The following is a 21,681-nucleotide window of genomic DNA, read 5'->3' as shown; positions in this document are numbered from 1 at the left end:
TTTCGTAGCCTTCGTAGCATTGTAGGCCGTAGCAATAATGTACTCGCTACATGGATGGGGCTCTACGGAGTTCTAATTCTCAGGTAGTCGGCCTTCTTAAAAGGCCGGCAACGCGCTCGCGGGCCCTCTGGCATTGAGAGTGTCCATGGGCGGCAGTATCACTTAATATCAGGTGAGCCTCCTGCCCGTAAACCGAGACGAATGCAAAAATAATTTATTTTATCAATTAGATTAATTTGTGAGATTGTTATAATAAAATAGCCAGTTACATATATTACAGTTATACTTTTTTCGAGATGACATATACAAACTAGTTCTCTGTACATCGAGAGCAAACAACGTATATGGCGAGAGAACTTTGAGGTATTTGCTAATATATGTTGTTGTAATTGTTTGCTAATGTATGTGTTAAATATGAAATTAACGCGGGGAACATCACTTCAGATGTTATTAAATATAAGAAAAAGAAGCCTTACAATTAAATCGTTGTAATTTTTAATAAGAATTATTACAAATATTGGTGTCTAACTAACTCTGCGCTGTCAGTTTTCTAAATGTATTTTTCTAAAATATGTAAGATTTAATAGTCTAGTCTTGTTATTTATAATTATTACTTGTCTACGGCATCCCTTACATAATTTATAAGTGTGTCATAATGAATAAAACCAATGAATAAACAAAGGTAGAAAATAAGAACATGAACAAAAGTACATACATGTCTGAAAGGATAATAAATGTATTTATGTAAATAAATAAATAAATAAAATATATTGTTGGCGCCGAGTGGACAGTACTGGTGACACCAGAGTTGGTGCTTTCCTCTTTGAACGAATTAGTATGTATTGCAATACAGCGAGTAAATGCTTTAAAACACTGTCACAGGGACTAAACTTTCTTTTTAATTATTTTGACTATTACTATGTAGGTTGAGAATATTTTAAATACTGTATATTTGATTGAACGTTATAAAACCAAATTCAGTTGTGTAAGATATTAAACATTTTGTATTTCAGGCACATCTCAACATGAAAAGTTTTCTCATGAGTTTGTGAATCTGATTGGCAGATGGCGAATATAAATTAGAACAAATGTTTGACAGATCTAATGTTTCGTGACGTTTGTTTATCTGTTTATTCGCACCGGCATGATCACTTTTATAGCTCGGTAAATGAATATTTCTGTACAAAAAGAGCGAAACAAATTAAAAAATACTTATTAAAAACTACACATTTTTTTTATTTAACATATAAAAAAACTAACAGCTAATATAAAACAAAAACAAAGATATTCAATATAGTTCTTAGTTCTTCTTCTGTATATCTCTTCAGTCTCTTCAGTCGGCAGCTCATGTCTGATCATAGTTGTCAGCATGGAAACATCTGGAGTGGATAAGCTGTTTCCACCCGTTTCTGTTCAACGCCTCTCATAAGAGACGACACTGTTATGAAACAGTGTACAGTTTTTTGGTTGATGATTCTTATGACTCTTTTTTTAGTCTTTCTGTTACTTCACTTCCTTTTAAATTCGTGTTTTTATGAAACAACGGCAACGGCGACTATATTCGTTGCTGGCCTATTGGACTGTGCGCTCATAAGCTGATCACGTACTTGCCTATTAAGAAAAATATATGATCACGAAACTATTATAGAAATTTGAGATCAAGACGTAGATATTTTAGCGCCACTGTTCTATATGGGTTAGAGAATTCAGTGCGACAAAAGTGTCTAACACGTACTGTCCTAGACCGCCGGCGTTGAGGTGATCGTGTAATATTTCCTTCTTAAAATAATTTCATAATAACCTTGCATGCGACAAACAAATTTTCTGGGACAAATCTATTTTCGATTTAGTCCGACTGTCAAGTTCATTGACCCCTATAGCGGGAAAATATCACAGCTGCGCTCCCGCAATGACGTCACAAACTTATTTTTTTAATTAAAAGTAAGTAATTGACTACAAGTCAATTTGATAAGAATATTCAAATTCAAAAATCATTTATTCATTTAGATAACGTAATGTACACTTATCAACGTCAAAAAAGAATATAAATAAGAATCAATAAAAAAAAAATACAAATGTTGAAGGTAAGAGTGACTTTTAACCAAGAAACTCCTCAAATCGCAACTTTTTATACAATAAGACGGTGTCTGTGCTACGACTTATTTTTTAATTATTACCTTATATTTTTATATCTATCTCATTACATATTTACCCTATTAAGAATATTGTCATATGTTTAATTAATTATAAGTAAACAAATTGTACATATAGTAATTCTAATATACCTAATAACTAACCTTAAAATTTAATACTTACGATATATTATTAAAAGGAGTCTCTTTTTGCAAGGTTCCGAAGATACTGGCAGCGTTCCCCCTTTGAATAGCTAAGTAATTTCGTATTAAGTAATTTCGTGGGAGACATTTTACCCAGAAGGCTTCTGCTTAAGTTGATATGCTGTCCCCTTTTTTTTTTTTTTTTTTTTTTAAATGAGGGGAATGCATTTTCGCACAGAGTGTGGGACTCGCTCTTAAAGCCCTACCCACTAAACCCCTCCCACCAATCACGTCACTGTTGGGGTAACTTGGGGTCGCGTTAGCATTCTACCAAGAGACCCCGTGACTGGCTGCTGCAGCAACCATCTTCCATTACATTGACATCGCCTGATATGCTGTCCCCACTAAAGGAATGTTTTTTATTTATTTATCAAATATATATTAACATTTATTAAATACAACACAAAACAATAGCACCTAAAATATAGCAAAAGATGCAATATATAACACAAAAATGTTCAAATATTTACGCAAGAAATACAAAAAAATATTAAATACGTAATACCTGATTCAGCTGTGTGATGGTGTGAAAGTGAGGGTATGTGCATGAGGGTGTGCGATGAAGCAGGTGATTTAGGGCTTTGGATATTTCGCGATAGCTTATTTTATATAACATTGTTAACATCAACTAAGACAGGTATTCCATCATTCCAATTGTCCCTCCTTACATAAGTAGTTTTGGCCAAATTATATTCAGATTGAGCATTCTGATAAACGAGTAGTATCTATTTATTCCTAGCCTAACCTCCGAGCGTTGGTTAGCTTAAGCAAACTAAAACTACGTATGGATATAATCTGAAATAAATATATTTTTTATGTCTTTCTAAACTAGATTTTAAATGCATTCTGTCTCTCTCTGAGAGTATTAAGAAAACTTTCTAATCTGTATTATCTTTTTTACCTTAAGACAAACAACACCGTACATAGTAAGAATTGGCAAAGTCGAACATCTATTTATATGATACTATTTCTGTATTGTTGGCAGAGAGCAAGGAGAGATTGCAGCGGGCGCCCTTCGAGACTGCCCTGCATCATGCCGGTGAGTAAACATACATGGTCAATCAGAAATTATGATAACAGTATTATTAATTACGTGGACACAAATTTTTGTGTGAAATCACATTAATTTATTGCTTAATTTATGTTTAGAGAAAATTAGAAAGGAACCATATAGATAAGCAAATCCATCAAAAATGTTTTCGGTTTTTAAATTTCAAGAAAAAAACCTTAAAATTTAAAATAAAATTACAACTTACATTTAATAGCACAATTGTTATACATCACATATATCTGTAAAATTCATATCAATTACTTTATTAATAAATTGGTGAACTACTTTATTGTTAGAAACTGCTTAGATCCTCAATCAGAAAGTTTCCTCAAATCATGAACACGTCTAGCGTTCCCATGCATCGTTCACGTGATAAAGTTACATTGCCCTCTCACTGTAAACAATTCATTTGCGACTGAAATTGGATCTTTCGTTTCCACAAGAAACATTTCCTAGTGACGTTTTATATATAGTTACAATTTTCACCTTCAGTTGTTAAAGCACTTTTTGTGAAATTGATATAGATTTTATTAATGAAAAGTAAACATAAAAATAATTAAAAACAAATATTTATTTGTGTATTTGAACAGAGGCTTCAGTGTGCGACTCTCATCTGTGAGGTTCTAGGTTCGATCCCCGAATGTGCACCAATGGATTTTATTTCTATATGCGCATTCAAGATTCGTTCGAACAGTGAAGGAAAACATCGTGAGGAAACCGGCTTGCCTTAGATATACAACTGTGTGTCTACTTGCGAATTAGATTGACATTAACAGATACAGAAATATGAGTCCCAGACCTAAAGTGGCTAAAAACTTTTATGTATTAATTTTCTGTGTATTGTATAGCTATTATTTTAACTATAACTCTTTCAAAAGACGTAATATTTTTTTAAATAAATAAACAGAGCTGCACACTTTGTAAGTTTTCCAACAGACAAAAAAGTCTTATATACAAATTAATAAAAATAAAAACTATTTTTTTGTTTATTATTTTCACATTATTATTGTATAACAATATAACAAATGCGATCACAAAAGTTAACGATAAACTTATATATGCCTCTACAATCTAGATCCATTGTCGGTACCCAAATTCACATCAAGGGTAGAAGGAATAGATACAATTCAATCTAAATGTGTAATTTGGATAAAGCCCTCTGTATCGTTCGACCGCGAATCTATTTTTACGTAGATTAGCAATTTGTCAAGCGGTGGGCTTGGCTAACCTTGCCCCGAGGTAAAACAAATTAATATTATTGATAGTGCGACTTTAGTGAAATTAATTGTTTTTTAATGCATTTATTTTAAATTCAATTAATTATAAGTAGATATAGCGGTCTTGAAGAGTCGTTAACTATTTTAGTGATAAAGTCAAAGTCAAATCGTTTATTTCAATTAGGTCTATTAAAAAGGTACTTTTGAAAAAGTTTTTACAATTTTTTCTATACATTGATAATTATAGTGTCACAGATAAATAATTTATTATGTAAATGCCTGGTGCTCAAATATTTACAAATATTTATAAAAAGAAATAATTATTTACAATCTATCATTGCGTGTGTGTTACTTCAAAGATGATTTATTTTTAAAAAAACCTTTAAATATAATATTATGTGATAAGTATTATTTTAAGGGAAGGTTTAATAAAAAATTGGCAACACAGAGCGCCACCATTCATCACATAGTGTTTTTTTAGTACATGAATAGTTTAATCGAACAAGCAATTAATTAAATAAAATTTAATTCAGATGTAGTTTTTCTACACTTGGTATACCCTGTACTTTATCATATACTCTATGCCATTAATGAGATTGTTTTCTGAGTAATATTTGTATGTGATATCTTTCTCCAGTGTTGCCCAGATTTTCAGATCCTATTTCTCTCCTCTATTTGCTAGTTCTTTAATACTTGTTAACTGAGCAAATATTGACGTCTCGCTTTTGATAGAAGTTACAGGAAGATGATAAATCTGTATTTAACGGACAAGAACAAATAGAGTCATCAGTGATGAACCCGAAGAAGTATTGTTATTGATGTTTTATTAATTAAAATTGATTCCAAATACTAAATATAGATTGAGTTTCAAAAGCCCAGTACCATTAACCACACCACAGATTAAATCAATAACAAATTAATAATAACCTTATGTTGTTTTTGGCTAACCTGTTCTTTTCGTTAAAATTACACATACCTACGTTCGGGGAAACGAATGGGGACTGAAAACGTCGATTTATGTAAATAACTTATTTAATTTTACTTTTATATAAACCTGTACTTGTTAACGAAATGAAATACTTAAAATGCTCGCTCGTCCTTGATGTATATTCGTATGAGAGTTTCAATAAATCATAACCTCTCTTAGTAACGAAGATTCTCGTGAAAAATTCGTCAAAACAACTGTCGCAGCGATCAAAAGACGCTATTCGTCTTTTGATACTCAAGTTTTTATTGTTTCTTTTGATGGCTACAATTGTGAATAGTTATGGAGGTCTTATTTAATTGCGGCCATTTGTTTTAACCTTGGTATTTTCCCGGAATTGTTTCACTGATCACTTCCTTGACACGAATAAGTGAAAATTCTATAGAATATGTCTTAACCAAATACAATTAGAGTAATTGTAGCACGAAGAGCGGAGGCGTATATAAATTTCAACGAATTATATGGGCTGATTAAATTAAGTATATGTAGCTTTCAGTTATTTAGAAACAAACATATGCAATATATAACAAACGTATTTGACGCTGACATAATTTTTCTTAGTAAAGTTTAAAAAAAAGTGGTACTTATACAAACGAAATCAGTCTAATAAATAATTATATAATCGATCTAACTAAAGTGATTAGTTACGAATAATTAGAACTGAATTCTAAATAAATCTAGGGCAGTTCTTAGAAAAATTTAGTATTACGAAATTTCATTACTAAAAGTATTTGACTATGGTTCGGTGACGTCACGGGGTACCACGCCCTTCGTTAGTTAAATGCGATGGCAATGACATTCACGGGGAAACCATTCAGGAATACGATTTAATGCAAGACAGTAACGACTGACCTATAAGGTACACGCGAAGGAACTGTATAACCAGAAATAAGTTTTCTTGAAACTAGGCCAAGAAGAAATAATTGTATAACGAATTACAAAATACTGTTTCGATAATAAAATAAAAAATTGTCAACCCTGGACCGTTAGAATAGTAGCAGCCATGCAATGTATGTGAAAAATTATCTGAATATCTGAATCTGCCTTGGACGACGTATGTTACGCTATATATGCTTGACTGCATATACAGCCAACTAAGGTTATTTTATTTTTATGTATTGGCTTGCCGAAATCTGAGGCACAGAATATATAATTGTTTTTTTTTAGAACCTAGGTTATATAATTCTATTGCACTATATGTGTTTTGTTTACTATTGTTTCTTAATTAACTAAAAGACGCAATTCACCATCCAACATTGTAGTATTTGATTTCAAACAGTTACAATGTTGATTTTGAAACAACTGTTCTCTATAATAAACCTAATATTAAACAAAACAATTTAATTGGCGCAGATGCTTGCTAATTTAGCCAGCCTACTTTGTTAGTTACATTATACTATTAAAATATGTTAGTTATCAGGTTAACTAGGACTTCATCAATACTTACTTCATACAATACTTATTTGGTGAAAGTTCTTGTCAAATTAGACATAAGATAAACATTTTTTTTTGCGAAATCTTGTAAACATCTTGTTTGGCTGTTTAATATCTAATGCACATTTAATTATTATATATTTAAAACTTAATAATATTTTAAAGTTTATTTTAACTGTGAAAATATATTATTTGTTAGTTGGATGGTGAATTCTGTCTTTTAGTAAACGACATCTAAATTTCGAACGCGTGGTCTAGTTCATGTGTCTAAGTAAATGCATATTGTATGCGTTATACACTTGTTAAGTCTGTGGTAATTCCTGTCGTCCATTATCCTTTATTGATCCGCTGTCAGGTATTTCCCGCAACACCTGGAAAAAACGTGCATTATGCGCCTTATTGCAGCACGCGATGGACATAAAATTTTATTGACATTTACATTAATAAATATTGTGCTTATTTTATAGACTTACACTTAAGGTTATATCAAAATAATAATTATAATCAATAAGGGTGTGGGTGCAATACGTAACTGAAAAATAAAGCCGTATAACATTTACTTTTCGACTTTTATAAATTCACATAAAATTAATTGTGACCGAGAAACATTTTAAAATTTCCATCAATAAATAAATTCTATTATTCTTTATCAAAATGGTAAATTAAACTTGTCAGCCGCTCGTCTCGTTTACATTATTAATTACTTGCATTCTCTTAATTGAGGCCATCATGGAATCGTCGAAGTAAAAGTTCACACATAATAATAATTTTATTAAATTATTTTTTTTGCCCATTTTTTTTTGTTATAGCGTTGGCCTAGTAGCTTGCGATGTGTTTGGAATCTATGGTCGCACGTTTGAATCACGGCTGTGCATCAATGTGCTTTTCATTACATGTACATTTGCTGGTACCATGTAGGGCAACATCGTTACCGGAATAAATAAATCAACAGCACAAAAGGCAGATCACTTTAAGCCTATTTAGAAAATAATTTATACCAAAATCTTAGCCTATGACCGAGGGTCATAACGCCACAGTCTTTTTTTTTTGGAATGTAATAACTATGTTCATAGTCGTCCTTTACAACAGTGGTCCTTAAAACATCGAATTTAGAAATTTTTTTTTAATAATTTTGACCCAGTGTTATCTATAGAAAATATAATATACGCCATGAAAACGTCAGGACAGAGGTCTTCTGTTTCATATGTTGGGAAACATATTGTATACAAAAACACACAGTGGTCTGTCATACGTCGCACAATTAACTATGTTTACGAAACGAGCGCGCGCAAAAATAAACGCGAAACAAAAGAATTCACGTAAACAATTATCATTTAATTGCTGACGGTACCCAGACTTCTCGGGTTTTATGTGAAAATAATTAATGATTACTGACTTGATTTTTAATTAAACGTTTCAAAATCGTGCGGTTCCTGGGTCAGTGGAATGCTTTGAATAATATTTAATCGTATAACAAATTGTTTAATTAAGTAATTAAAAAAATAGTTTTGTCTATGGCTAAAAGTCTCTTTGTAACTTTTTCTGACTCGGCTCCCTAATAGAGATATTATGCTGTGAGTCATGTTTTAGTTTTATATATTTATAGAATTTCTGCCGTGGACAATAACGCCCACTGTACACAACATAGTTAATATTCATATACGTTGAAAGAGCAAGTATACAGTGGCGAATTCATATACTCTGTATATAACACAAAACATGGATATTGTTGGACATGGCTAGAATAATATTCGCTAACAATGTGTGAAGGTAACATTGAGACAGAATCGATTGTAAATGATCAACTCAAGTGATCTCAATGATAAAATAAATAAATGCATTTAAGTCGTGCGCGTGCGTTGCCTCAATTTTAATGTCGTATCGAAATACAAGTATTAAACCAAATATCCCATAATAGATTATTATTATTATAATAATAATATTTTCAAGAATATGGTTTAAAATGTTATGGTGGTACAATATAAAGTTCGCATATTATGCCAATTTGCCATAAAAAGAAGAAATGTGCATAGAGGTTACAATTACATTAACACCCATTTCTTATATCACTACAAACTCGAAAAAAGTGTATTCGTCTAGAATTGCACTTTTGAATGTCAACAGAAATGATGTAAAATTAATTATAATTTTTACATTTACTACCAGTTCATCATCACAAAAAATATATTATTACGTTACAAAATAAATTTTAATGTTTCACGCAAATAATAATTAATGGAATAATATTTTTTCCAAAAGTAAAGTTTTAATAAAGTATTTTTTTTAACTCTCAAAGTACTTTTAACTGCTTAAAAGTCTTGGAAATTACATTTATAAAAATATACCTGTTCTATATATAATGGTTATTTAGGATAGATAGATTTCCGTTTCAAAGATATACCTAAAAGGAAGGACAAGAATTAACTATATACTATCAAAATTAGTTGAGACATGTCATAAATCAAATTACCATTTCACTGTGGTCGGTTGTAAAAACTAAGCAAGTGGAAATGTTATTTCCACTTGCTTAGTTTTTCTTGCTTACTTTATAACCTTGACGCGATCTTGCATTTAAATATTAATTTTCAGGAAAACGCTACATGGCAACTTTAAAGGTTACATTAGATTCATTTCAATGAACACGATTCACTCGTCTGTGTAATTTAGTCGGTATAAATTAGGGACGATTTAAACAAAGATTAAATTTACTAGCATTATTGCCTAGTGGTTACGAGACTCTGGTGTTCTGCGTTTGAATCGTGGCTATACCAATAGACCTTTAGGAAGCTAGGAACCAAAAAAATGCAAGTTTAGTCAAAGGATGACAGTCAACTGTGACATTTAATAGTCGCGTTGCGTAAATATTGATTTATTATTATTATAAATATTTTAATACTACAACTATAATAATAATAATAAAAGCCGTTTATTCGCTGACCTCTATAACTTACATGCTTTTCTTATAAATAAATTAGTATTCTTAAATCTAATTTCTACAGCAAAATTCATAAATTTACTAGCAACTGTTTTGGTCAGGTTGTCTGTCGACTAAGGGCTCTCCCAATTCTAAATTCAATTCCACGTCTCTCTATCCTTGGCAGACCTTCTCCATCGTTTTGGTAGATCACCAAGCTGTCTTTTGATTTGACCTCCTCGTTTTCTTTTCCCGTTCCTCGGATACCACTATATTACATACTTTCTACTAGTCCATTTGTCTTTGTTTAGTTTAGTTCTAAAACTACGTGATTAGTACTAAATAAATGTAAATATTTTATTTCATTAATATTTTTACCATAATGTAACTTTTATGTGAAAATTGTCTAAATGTTATAATAGTACAGTGTTGGCCTAGTAGCTACAGCGTGTGATTATCATCCCTGTGATCGTAAGTTTGATCCCCAGCTGAGCACAAATGGACTTTCTTTCCATGTGCATTAACATTCGAAAGGTGAAGGAACATCGTGAGGAAACCGACGTGTGTCAGGCAAAGGATTAACTACTTCTATTAGATTGGTGATCATGAAGCAGATACAGAAATCTGAGGTCTAGACCTAAAAGGTTGTAGACCAACTGATTTATTATTATTTCACAATGTTATAATAATTTAATAACAATTACTCTTCGTTCTTAGAAGTTTAACGTTTTCAAATGATTTGGTTCATTTGGTTACTATGACTAACTATTTTCTGCTATTCGGAGTTCTATTAAAGAACTATACACAAATCCTTTAAGTTGTTTAAAAAAAAACCCTGGATGTTTAACTAAGTACGATTAGTGACTATGTCAACTACGCTTTATACCAAAAACATGACGTGTTTTCCCCAATTTGAACCAAGGACATCCAATATACCGGCCCCCGGCGCAAATTAATTGGATTGTTTGCAATCTTGTTAGGTTCGCGGCTAAACGCGGATTTAAAAGATAATATTACTAAACTCATGACTTTTTGATTATGAATATATACTTAGTCTGGCCATAAATACTGATACAACTAAAAATAAACAAAATATTACATTTGAATTTGGAATGTGTCATTTTTATATGATTGTCCATTAAGTTTTCTCATTTTGGCGCCAATTCTTTATATAATATTTTGCGATATTAAAATGCAGTGGGGTGATGAAGAGAACCAAATCGCTGTGATTGGATTACACAAAGTAGGTATGGAGCCAAATGCAATTTTTAAAACTCTCCATACGCTTGGTATTAGAAAAATATTTGTGTACCGGGCTATTAATAGGTACAATGAGACCTCCTCTGTTTGTGACTGAAAAATATCTGGCCGTCCACGTAGTGTTCGTACGAAAAAGATGGTCAAAGCAGTAAGGGAAAGAATTCGAAGAAATCCTGTCCGAAAGCAAAAGATTTTATATCGGGAGATGAAGATAGCACCTAGAACCATGTCGCGTATTTTAAAAGATGACTTAGACTTGAAGCCTATAAGAGACGTACTAATAATTTCTTAAGTGATAATTTAAAAAAAGATTAGGGTAATAAAATCGTAAAAAATTCTGAAGCGGTACGCAAAGGTAGGTCACAGAAAAGCTTTGTTTACGGATGAGATTTTTTTTTACAATCAAGCAACATTTTAACAAACAAAATAACCGTATTTATTCTCAAAGCTCTAAGGAAGCTTCCCAATTAGATGACAGAGTGCAACGTGGGCACTATCCGACTTCAGTGATGGTTTGGTGGAGTATTAGCTATAAAGGAGAGACTGAGCCATACTTTTGTGAAAAAGGTAGCAAAACTTCGACACAAGTGTATCAAGATACCATTCTTGAGAAGATAGTGAAGCCCCTTAATAACACCATTTTCAATAACAAAGAATGGTCCTTCCAGCAAGACTCGGCACCGGGTCATAAAGCTCGGTCTACGCAGTCTTGGTTGGAAATGAACGTTTCGGACTTCATCAGCGCTGAAGACTTGCCTTCGTCTAGTCCCGATCTTAATCCGCTAGATTATGATTTATGGTCAGTTTTAGAGAGTATGGCTTGCTCTAAACGGCATAATAATTTGGAGGCCCTAAGACAATCCGTACGATTGGCAGTGAAGAATTTTCCCATGGAAAGAGTGCGTGCTTCTATCGATAACTGGCCTCAACGTTTTAAGGACTGTATCGCACCCAATGGAGACCACTACGAATAAGCTCTTTATATTATAAATTGTTTCTTATTTATGTATTAAACTAACACACTGTAAAAGTAATAAATGTTATTTACAACAGAAAAAAAAATATTTTTCTTTGTTTCAGTATTTATGGCAAGACTAGGTATATTCATTTATAACAACAACAACTACCTACCCAGCTTTGCAGGACTGGAAATTTATAGTTATAATTAAATATCTATAAGAAATATACATATCCTTTATCAAAGATACTGCATAAGTATATTTTTTCTAAAATAAAGTTCATAAAAGATTGCGATATTATGCTGAGTTAATTATCTACAATATAAGAGAATAGCTTAAACTAAGGTAATGCTCATTAACATACATAGTGTTCTATAATGATTTGACATGTTTGTGTGTGTGTATTTTAGGACACACCTATCACAATACAAGTTTTCGTAACTCAAAAGGCTTAGTTCTATGTAGACGTGGTGTTCCTGTTGTATCAGTTTCATTATCTCAGCCATGGTTATGCGCCGACGCAAACCGTTTCACCTGATTGAGGACTGTGATGGGATATGGGGTGAATTAGGGATATTGTAGCATTTGACTATTGAATTTTTAAATTAGTCTAACAGTTAATCCATTATTTACTCTTTATTATAGATTTCCTAAACGAATATTTATTTCCAAGCAAATAAGTAAAATCCTTATTAAAATTGCTTTTATAAGTTAAGTATCAATCTTAGTTGTATTATAATTGAATGCTTAATTTTTAAAACCTTTAAAAACAATTATCAAAGCGACCATGCTTAAATTACGTGCGATAATTTTCCAAATATGTTTTCAAAGTATTAAAGTCTATAATTAGACGTATCTTCTTCGCAGCCGACTCTCAGCTGTCTTCATATTTACAAACAGTATTGCGTATTTCTTTCATTGTTAACAAGTCATAAGGTTATGCGATACGACACATATTTTGTGACGATAAAGTATGTGGAGGGAAAAATTCGTGAAAGTATTAAACTAAAAGTAAACTATTAATTTCGTAATCCTACAGCTAACAAAAAGAAGAAGCTAAAAAAAATACAAATATGGAATACATAATCTTTACCTCCAAAAAGGTTCAAAGTACAAAAAAATTACAAAAGGAAACAAACGATAAAAATACATACATTTAACTAAGTGGAACTATGTGTGTTGTGTGATGGTGTAAAAGCGAGGGTAAGTACGTGAAGATGTATGTGGTGTATGTTCATGCTGATGATTTGGCGCTTTGGATATTCGACATAATATATATAAACTAAAATTGCAGAAAATACAAAAAAACACTGTCTGCGCTTCATTTACATTTAAAAAAATTCCTGATAACTACAATTAATTAAAAAAAATACGTTTTAGTATAGTTTTTGTTAAAACGGAAAAGACACTTAACAAGTTATGAAATTAATGTCTAATGAGTGAAGATACAGCTTTCTAATGGACAAAATAATTTTTGAAATCCGTCCACAAGTTTTTGTTCGAAAACTTTACAAACATACATACAAAATCACAAATGTTTCTTTTTTATAATATTAGTAAATTATGTAATAATAATTATATTATAATAATTAACCTTAAAATGATACTAAGAGAGAAAGGAAACAAATTTCTAGTAACAAATGAGTCATTGATGATCGAAACCATTGTGATATATAATTAAAATATAATTAAAGTCGCCATCATCTTCTTACTTGCGTCTGATAGTTTGAATGTCTGCCAGGACGTACAGCGTCACCGGCGACCTAGCACGTTTTAATGAGATTCTGATTTAAGATATATGTATATACCTAGTTATAACGGATCTTTGAATTAAATATATACATTAGTGGCACTACAACCTTTTTAGGTCTGAACCTCAGACTTCTATATCTGTTTCATGATCATTTCTCAATCTCTATTAGATTGAATGAATGTTGAAACAAAACATGCGAAATAAAGTCCATTGGTGCACAGCTGGGAATCGAACTTACGGCCTCAGGGATGTAAGTCGCACGCCGAAGTAATAAATATACTTAATACATTTAAATCTTAACAATGCAAGTAACCTGTAGATAGATGTTTCGACTCCAAAATTAATATTGCGCTACCACCGGGAATCGAAACTGATACCTAAGCTGATTCTACTAACATTGTCCGCGCCTTTCTCTATTTCACTTATCGCTTCAATATCCTTGATTTACGCATTACGATGAAATGATTCCGTCAATCTAAACTGTTTATGAGTCGTAACTCATTAAATTGTCTGTTTATTACGGTTTTACGATTATAGAGTTATAGAGACATTACCGGAATATACCAAGTGCTGAACACGTTTTGAGAAGATCGATTTATTGGTTCCATTTCCTGCTCTGGTTCAATGACGTCCAAGGTCCGAGAAATATGAAGATAATAGGTATTTATTTACCTTTAATAGGTATTGTGGCATAAAATTGTCAACTATGTAAGATAAATATCACAAGAGGTAAGGGGTGTCTTGCCGGCCAGCGGGTTCTGACTTACCTATAAATATTTTAAGGATATTTCCGGAGTAGCTGTCACACGGCGTGAGACCACAGCCTTTTAAGCAAAGTCCCTTTTTAGAAAATGGGATTTGACTCTGCTGTCTAATTTCTACACAGACCTGCCTGTTGGCGTGCCTGATAAGCTGCTATGTCTATCCTATGAATAGTGCTCCTGAAGATAAACCACTTCTTACTTATATGTAAATTGTAGAACAGTGTTGGCCTAGTGGCTTCAGCGTGGGACTCTCATACCTGAGGTCGTATGTTCGATCCCCGGCTGTGCAACAATGGACTATCTCTCTATGTGCGCATTTAACATTTGCTCGAACGGTAAAGGAAAAACATCATGATGAAACCAGAAATCTGAGGCCAAGACCTAAAAAGGTCGTAGCGCCACTGATTTATTTTTATTGATCCTTTTTTATTTCCTAATTTAATTTAATACTAAAAATATGAAACTATATTTCAAAATAAAACATCCAGTTTTTCCATACTGAGACTTTTACAGTTTTCTTTTCATTGCAGGCTACGGATGTTTTCAATGGTTACTTCTCATGTCATGCGGCGCAGTGTATGCAGTTTGTGCACTTAGCACCACTACACTTAGCTTCGTGCTACCGGCTGCTGAATGTGATTTCCACCTCTCCTCCAGCGACAAGGGAAGGCTTACTGCCACCCCACTTATAGGTGTGTATTCGCTTTAGCTTAGGTATTTCGAGAATGTTATTTTAGTTTGGCATTATAATGAAAAAGCACTCAATCTACTCAAAATACAGCCTATAACAGAAAAGTAAATAAATGACTTCTAGTCGAGCAATTTTTAAGAAATTTGAACATGTAATGCAGCTTCGGCTCTGAACTTCAATGTATATGGCGAGAGAACGTTGAGGGAGTTACCGCGGCTAGTAAATGGAATATTCTTAATATATATAAATTACGTGTCACCTTGTTTGTCCGCTATGGACTCCTAAACTACTGAACCGATATCGATCAAATTTGCACACCGTGTGCAGTTTGATCTAACTAAAAAGATAGGACAGCTTACATCTCAATTTATACCTGCAATATTATTTCATTGCAAATATTTATTATTTGATACAATTCTAACAGATGGCGCTGTATTAAAAGTACCAACGTTTCACATAAGCTATCTACCGTTTACATAAGTTCTGCTACCGTTTCCCTTGAATAGTTTACTACTATGTAATATAACAAACATCTTAGCCACAGCAACGCTTAGCCGAGTCTGCTAGTTAATATATAAAAAACAAGTTGATATTTTTTTATGTGCATTTGTCGCGCCCCTGACACGTCTACTATTGTTACATTACTACAGTGGTTATTAAATGTGAATGTCGCAGCCAATTAGCTTAATAAGCCGTTGAATTAACAGCCTAGCCTCTTAACTAAACAGCGCCGTTTAACTAGCGGCCTGAAAGGTATTGCTTAGCCGTACCGTATGAACATTAATGAACTAGCTGGCTAATGATTAGGCCATTCGATAGAGTGACCATGTGGCATAATATGCCACGATATGATTTAGATTATAATATTCTGTAAAAAAATGAGTACTTCATCTGATCTAAGTGAATAACTATTGAACAGGCCAAAAAATATTATGATTTACTTACAACGTCAATCAAAATGTTTCAATCATTATTAGCGGATGGATTTAAAAATGTCATCAAACAAAAAGGGCTGAACAATTTTAGACCTCTCGTTTAATAGACATTTAAATATAAACTACTGATCATGCTTTCATTACTTTCCAGGGATGTGTGTAGGGTCGTACTTCTGGGGCAACCTGGCGGACGCACGAGGTCGGCGGAAGGCCATCATCGGAGCCCTACTTCTTGACGCTTTAGCGGCTTTCCTGTCGAGCCTCATGCAGTCATTCCCTGCGTTTCTTGCTTGCAGGTTACTTGGTTTTTTTGTTTATGACTAACTTCAACTGAACTTGATAATGAAATATCTAAAATTCTGCCTAAGATTTTTGTATCTGTTTCGTGATCATATATTTTTCTTGAGGTGATTAGCCTACTGAGTACTGATACATGCGGTAAATATTTCTGTAATTTTTCACAGTACAAATGAAACTAAAGTCAATTTGTGCACAGCCGTGATTCGTATACGTGATCTAAAGATTACGAGGATTGCATAATAAAGAAACTTTTTAGTATCTCATGTTAAGTATAAAAGAGAGATATATATGTGCATGTTTGTGGTTGAACTCCTTTTATACAGTTCTACCAATTAGTAATAAAAGCATTTGGTTTTAGATTCTTTTCAGGTTTTGGGATAATTGGCGCGACGGGACTCATTTTTCCTTATTTTGGCGACTTTCTCTCGTTACGGCATCGAGACGTGATGCTTTGCAGGCTTGAAGTTTTCTGGACTTTTGGGACTATTTTATTACCAGGTAATTCAAAACATATTGTGTATGAGTGGGATTATTTTTGTACGTTTTAACTGCACCAAGTATCATTTCTGCCAAAACATATTATAATGGACATACAAGTCATATTTAGTATGTACTGTTACCGTGAGTCATAATGTTACTCATAGATGGCGCTGCTATGTTATGAGATTTAATTTTTTTACAAAAGCTTGCATAAATTGCTTACGTGATTAAACAAAAACAGACATAAAGAAAAATAAAATATAGGATTTAACGAGACAAATCTCTATCGGCAAACAGAACAACCATGATGCAAATTACATCAAATTATAAATTATGCAAACTTTAGGCTTGGTTAGGTATAATACATTGTAACTTCAGAATCACATCCACTTTCAATCTCGACTTTACTGAGCTACAAAAACAGCTTCGAATAATTACTTCACTAAATTAGGATCACAATGTTATACTATTTGATGACATTTTCAGTGTAAGAACTTAGTGAAATAATGGTTATTCTAAATTATTCAGTCAATAATTATTTATTTATATATATACATTTATATATTATTTATTTATATATTTATACTCATTTAATAACAGTCTTTTTTACTGGCTCTCATCAAGACTATAAGGTTGCTAAACATCACTTAATCTCTTCCATCAAAGGACTCCATTTATTTCTTTAGAACAGGGACGGAACGGGCAGAAGGCTCATCTGATGGCCCATGAACTCAATGCTAGAGGGCTCGTGATTACGTTGCCGGCTGTATTGTTGCATGTTGTAACAATTGTGTCAAAGTCACGTTATCGTCTGGAATTTGACGCTCTTTGATTTATAGCTACAGTAAATGTTATATTTCTTGTCTTGTCTTGGAAACTTAGCCTTAAAACATATTTAATTATTCACAGGTATCGCCTGGCTGATCATTCAGGACCCTCGATTCAACTTAACATCGGAAAACGCAGACTTCCAATACACATCCTGGCGGGTGTTCGTTGCAGCCTGTGGCGTCCCCAGTCTCTTCGTGGTACTACTACTGATGCCCTTCCCAGAAAGCCCCAGATATCTTCTCTACGCCAACAAGACAGAACAAGCGTTGCAAGTGCTCCAGAAGATATTTGTTGTGAATACAAAGCTTACTGAAAAAGACTTTCCCGTAAGTTGTGTGAGAGTACAAGATGAAAAAATAACTTCGCATTTAATTTTTCTTGTCTGCCATATTTGTTTATAAAAGAAAAGAGATAGACTTAACAGGGTAACTGGTTTTCGCGGCTGAATGATTTTGGGGTTCCGGTCTGCACTCCTCAAAAATGTCCCTGTGGATGTGATCCACAAGCAGATATCACGGAATATCAACGAATAAATTGGAGGCCGCTTCTCGAAATATGCCGTGCTTTACGATATTATACGCCAGGTCCTTGCCACTGTCAACGTGCCAAGTCTACATGAGCCGACTGGTATTGCAAGAGATCAGACGTTATGAGTTTGATTTCATGGAAGATGGGCCGAGTGCTGGTATGGCATACAACCTGTTGAAACACGTTTGCCCGTTTCCGTCTACTTGGAACCAACAACTGAGCTGGTACTGGTAAAGCGGGCGAAAAAGCTAAGGCTTGCAAATATTGGGGGTATAGGCTCCGAATATGATTTTGTCCCATTAGGTGTCGAGACCGTGGGACTGTGGGGTTCTACCGTTTTAAGGAGATAGCAAAAAAAGTTAGTTGACATCACAGAAGACCAAAGAGCTGGCAGCTAATAATTAGTCTAGCTATTGGGAACTGGAAGGAACCGGAAGGAACAAACATTTAATTCTTATAATTCTGTTATATATTCATTGTATTTAAACAATTTGCGTCCCAGTGCCTATGAAGGCTGTTTTCTTCTTCTTTCTACACCAACGTTAATACGGTATGTAACTGATGTAGAAAGAGGAAGAAAACATTTAACCATCCTCTCGCAGAGTTACAGCGTTCTTTGTTATAAAAAAATATTCTTATTACCGGCTAATCTTTTCCAGGTGGAATCAATGTTGGCCTGTGATGGCGAAGAAGAGGAGGTGGTGAGTGCAGACACGAACGGCAATGAAACAAAGACACCGATGACATGGAATCAACGATGGCATTCTTTCTGGAGTCGAAAGAAGATGCTCGTCACGCCACCTTACATTGGAATGCTGGTTCTCTGCTGTTTTGTTGATTTTGGACTTATGTTTAGGTGAGGATTAAATAAAATTTAGATTTGTGTGTATTATACTGTTTAATTAGTATTATTTTAAATTAGTATGAAAGATTTTAAGGGTCTCTAAGGAATCCATTTTACTTGATGGACAATTTTACTCAAAAATTAAGCGATAAAAAAGAGTGGTGGAATGTTTCTTGCCAGTTCTACTTGCCCGCTCTACGCCCTTGACTTGCGAAATGCTACTAAATATGTATTTACAATTATATTAACTTCTTTTCTGACACCCACCTTACTTATATGAATAATATTTTGAGTTTCTCCTCATGTCTTCAACATGATATTGAAACCAACCATAAGAGCTCTTTACATTGGGATTAATAATTTTCAGTTACTACACATTAATGATGTGGTTCCCGGACCTCTTTGAGAGGTTCAGTCAGTTCTCATCTCTGTACCCTGAGGTATCTGCAGGGGTCTGTGAGGTGTCTGCTAATGTTACCAGGAGTGAATTATTGGTAAGCCGAACAAAGATTTATACAAGTTTTATGATGCAAGCGTTTGTCACGACCAAAAACAAAAACTAATGTTTGATATAATACAGAGAAAAGATAAGAACAACAAAACTATACAAATTGTATGGATTTACACATAGGTATATATTTACATACTAAGGTTCAGAAACTTTATATAATTAACGACTTCAACTGGATGGAAAATAGTTTAAGAATAAGGTCGACTTTACCGACTTTGAAAAAAGAGAAAATCAATTTGACCTTATTGTACGTGATATTTATGAATTTCTTGGTAAACCTTCATCAGAGTTTAAGTATATTTTGACAAAATTTTGAAAATAAAATTTACGAAATTTATAATAAGCACACATCATTGCAGATATATGTAGACATAATATATGGCATAAATAGATAATGTAGTTTATGTGTCCACAACACAACTTTAAAGATATTTTTTTCTGATTATGTGTAGAATAAAGATTAGCAGTGGTTAAACTGGCCTGGAAGAGATCGCTCATAAGGGAAGAGGTCCTCAGCTGCCCTTCTTTTCATTTAACTATGTCAATCGTATTACTTTTCTGTATGCAACGAAGTATTGATGAATAATAAATAAATTAAATAAACATTGAAGTCGCCCGAGGCTTTCTTAATAACTTTTATTAGTCATTATGTCGTCATTTCTATTTACAGGGTAAACAAGAATGTCCACAGGTGATAGACGACAAAGTGTACATACACACGTTAGTTGTGGCTTTGAGTTGTGTACCCACTGCATTGTGGGTCGGTCTCACCATCAACATGGTGGGGAAGAAACTTATGTTAGGTAAGTTCAGCAACTCTTCATGCTGATTAAAGGTTTAAAACCTTCTAAATCTGTTTCGTGATTCTTTCTTTTTGCTAATAAGCAAGAAATACTTTTTTCTTGTAAGCCTTCTGTCTTTAGAACGCCGTCGACAGGGCAATTACAACCATAACACACACGCAATACACACTAAAAATGTTCTTTAAAAGAAAATAAATGTTATCTCTCAGTCTTTTCATTTTTTATTATTGTTATTTTGTGTTTCTGTGTGTGTGTTGCTAGTAATAAATTATATCATCAATAGTAATAAAAAAATATAGCTGCATAATATTTGCTAATTTAAAACGTGCAGGCGTTTCTTATTGTTACTATTTATGCAAACACGTTGCATTCAATGTGTTTTTTTCCTACCATAATTATTTATACATCATTAAACAACTATGGAAAAAATGCTGCTATGTAAATAATAAAAATATTAAATAATTTTATACATAGAAAAACATAGAGTAATATTAGCACACAGTACCGATAATTCAATTCTTGATTCAAATAGGTAAATCATTTTTGCGATTTATATTTTTGTAGTTGTTTTGCAATTTCTTCATTTCATGGGTCGGCACCGTTTACGTTTTAACGTTGATAAAACCATTAAAATTTTTATAATATTTTGGAAATGGATGTAAATAAAATATGATTTACCTGAATATGCTTTTTTGTTGTTTAAATCAACATTATGACGAAGAAGAAGAAGCCACACAAAAATTCTTGATTATCTAAGAGTGAAAAATCTTTCTTTTCCAGTTATGATGCTTATAAGTTCTGGGTTGGCTGCTCTTGGTCTTAATCTGGTGCGCTCCTCTCTGGAGAACCTTCTCCTGTCCTGTGTCTTCGAGGCTATTGTGAGCTGCACTGAAGCTGTACTTTTCTGTGTTATTTGTGAGATTTTCCCCACTAAAGTGGCGTAAGTATCAAATATTTATATTTAGTAGTAAATTATGTACTTTAATTTATAAGTACGCAATACCTTTTTTAAATGTATTAAAATATGTGCTCTTTGATAGCTCAATCAATTCTATTTAGTCACAAACTAGCATGTTTATGTTACT

The 21,681-nt window shown here is 33.0% G+C and overlaps 1 protein-coding gene across 1 annotated transcript in view; it reads left to right on the top strand.

Moving 5' to 3' along the window:
- LOC110992078 (synaptic vesicle glycoprotein 2C) overlaps positions 1–21,681 on the top strand; it is a 36,264-nt gene that overhangs the window by 11,470 nt on the left and 3,113 nt on the right. The window contains exons 2-10 of the mRNA XM_022257745.2: positions 3,322–3,375; positions 15,204–15,365; positions 16,451–16,595; positions 16,958–17,097; positions 17,989–18,236; positions 19,098–19,294; positions 19,650–19,776; positions 20,464–20,596; positions 21,377–21,536. Coding sequence (XP_022113437.1) covers positions 3,322–3,375; positions 15,204–15,365; positions 16,451–16,595; positions 16,958–17,097; positions 17,989–18,236; positions 19,098–19,294; positions 19,650–19,776; positions 20,464–20,596; positions 21,377–21,536 — 1,366 coding nt within the window. The remainder of the gene's footprint in view (positions 1–3,321; positions 3,376–15,203; positions 15,366–16,450; positions 16,596–16,957; positions 17,098–17,988; positions 18,237–19,097; positions 19,295–19,649; positions 19,777–20,463; positions 20,597–21,376; positions 21,537–21,681) is intronic.

This window comes from Pieris rapae, chromosome 8, assembly GCF_905147795.1.
Source record: "Pieris rapae chromosome 8, ilPieRapa1.1, whole genome shotgun sequence".
NCBI lineage: Eukaryota > Metazoa > Arthropoda > Insecta > Lepidoptera > Pieridae > Pieris > Pieris rapae.
This window is presented reverse-complemented; position numbering and strand designations above follow the sequence as displayed.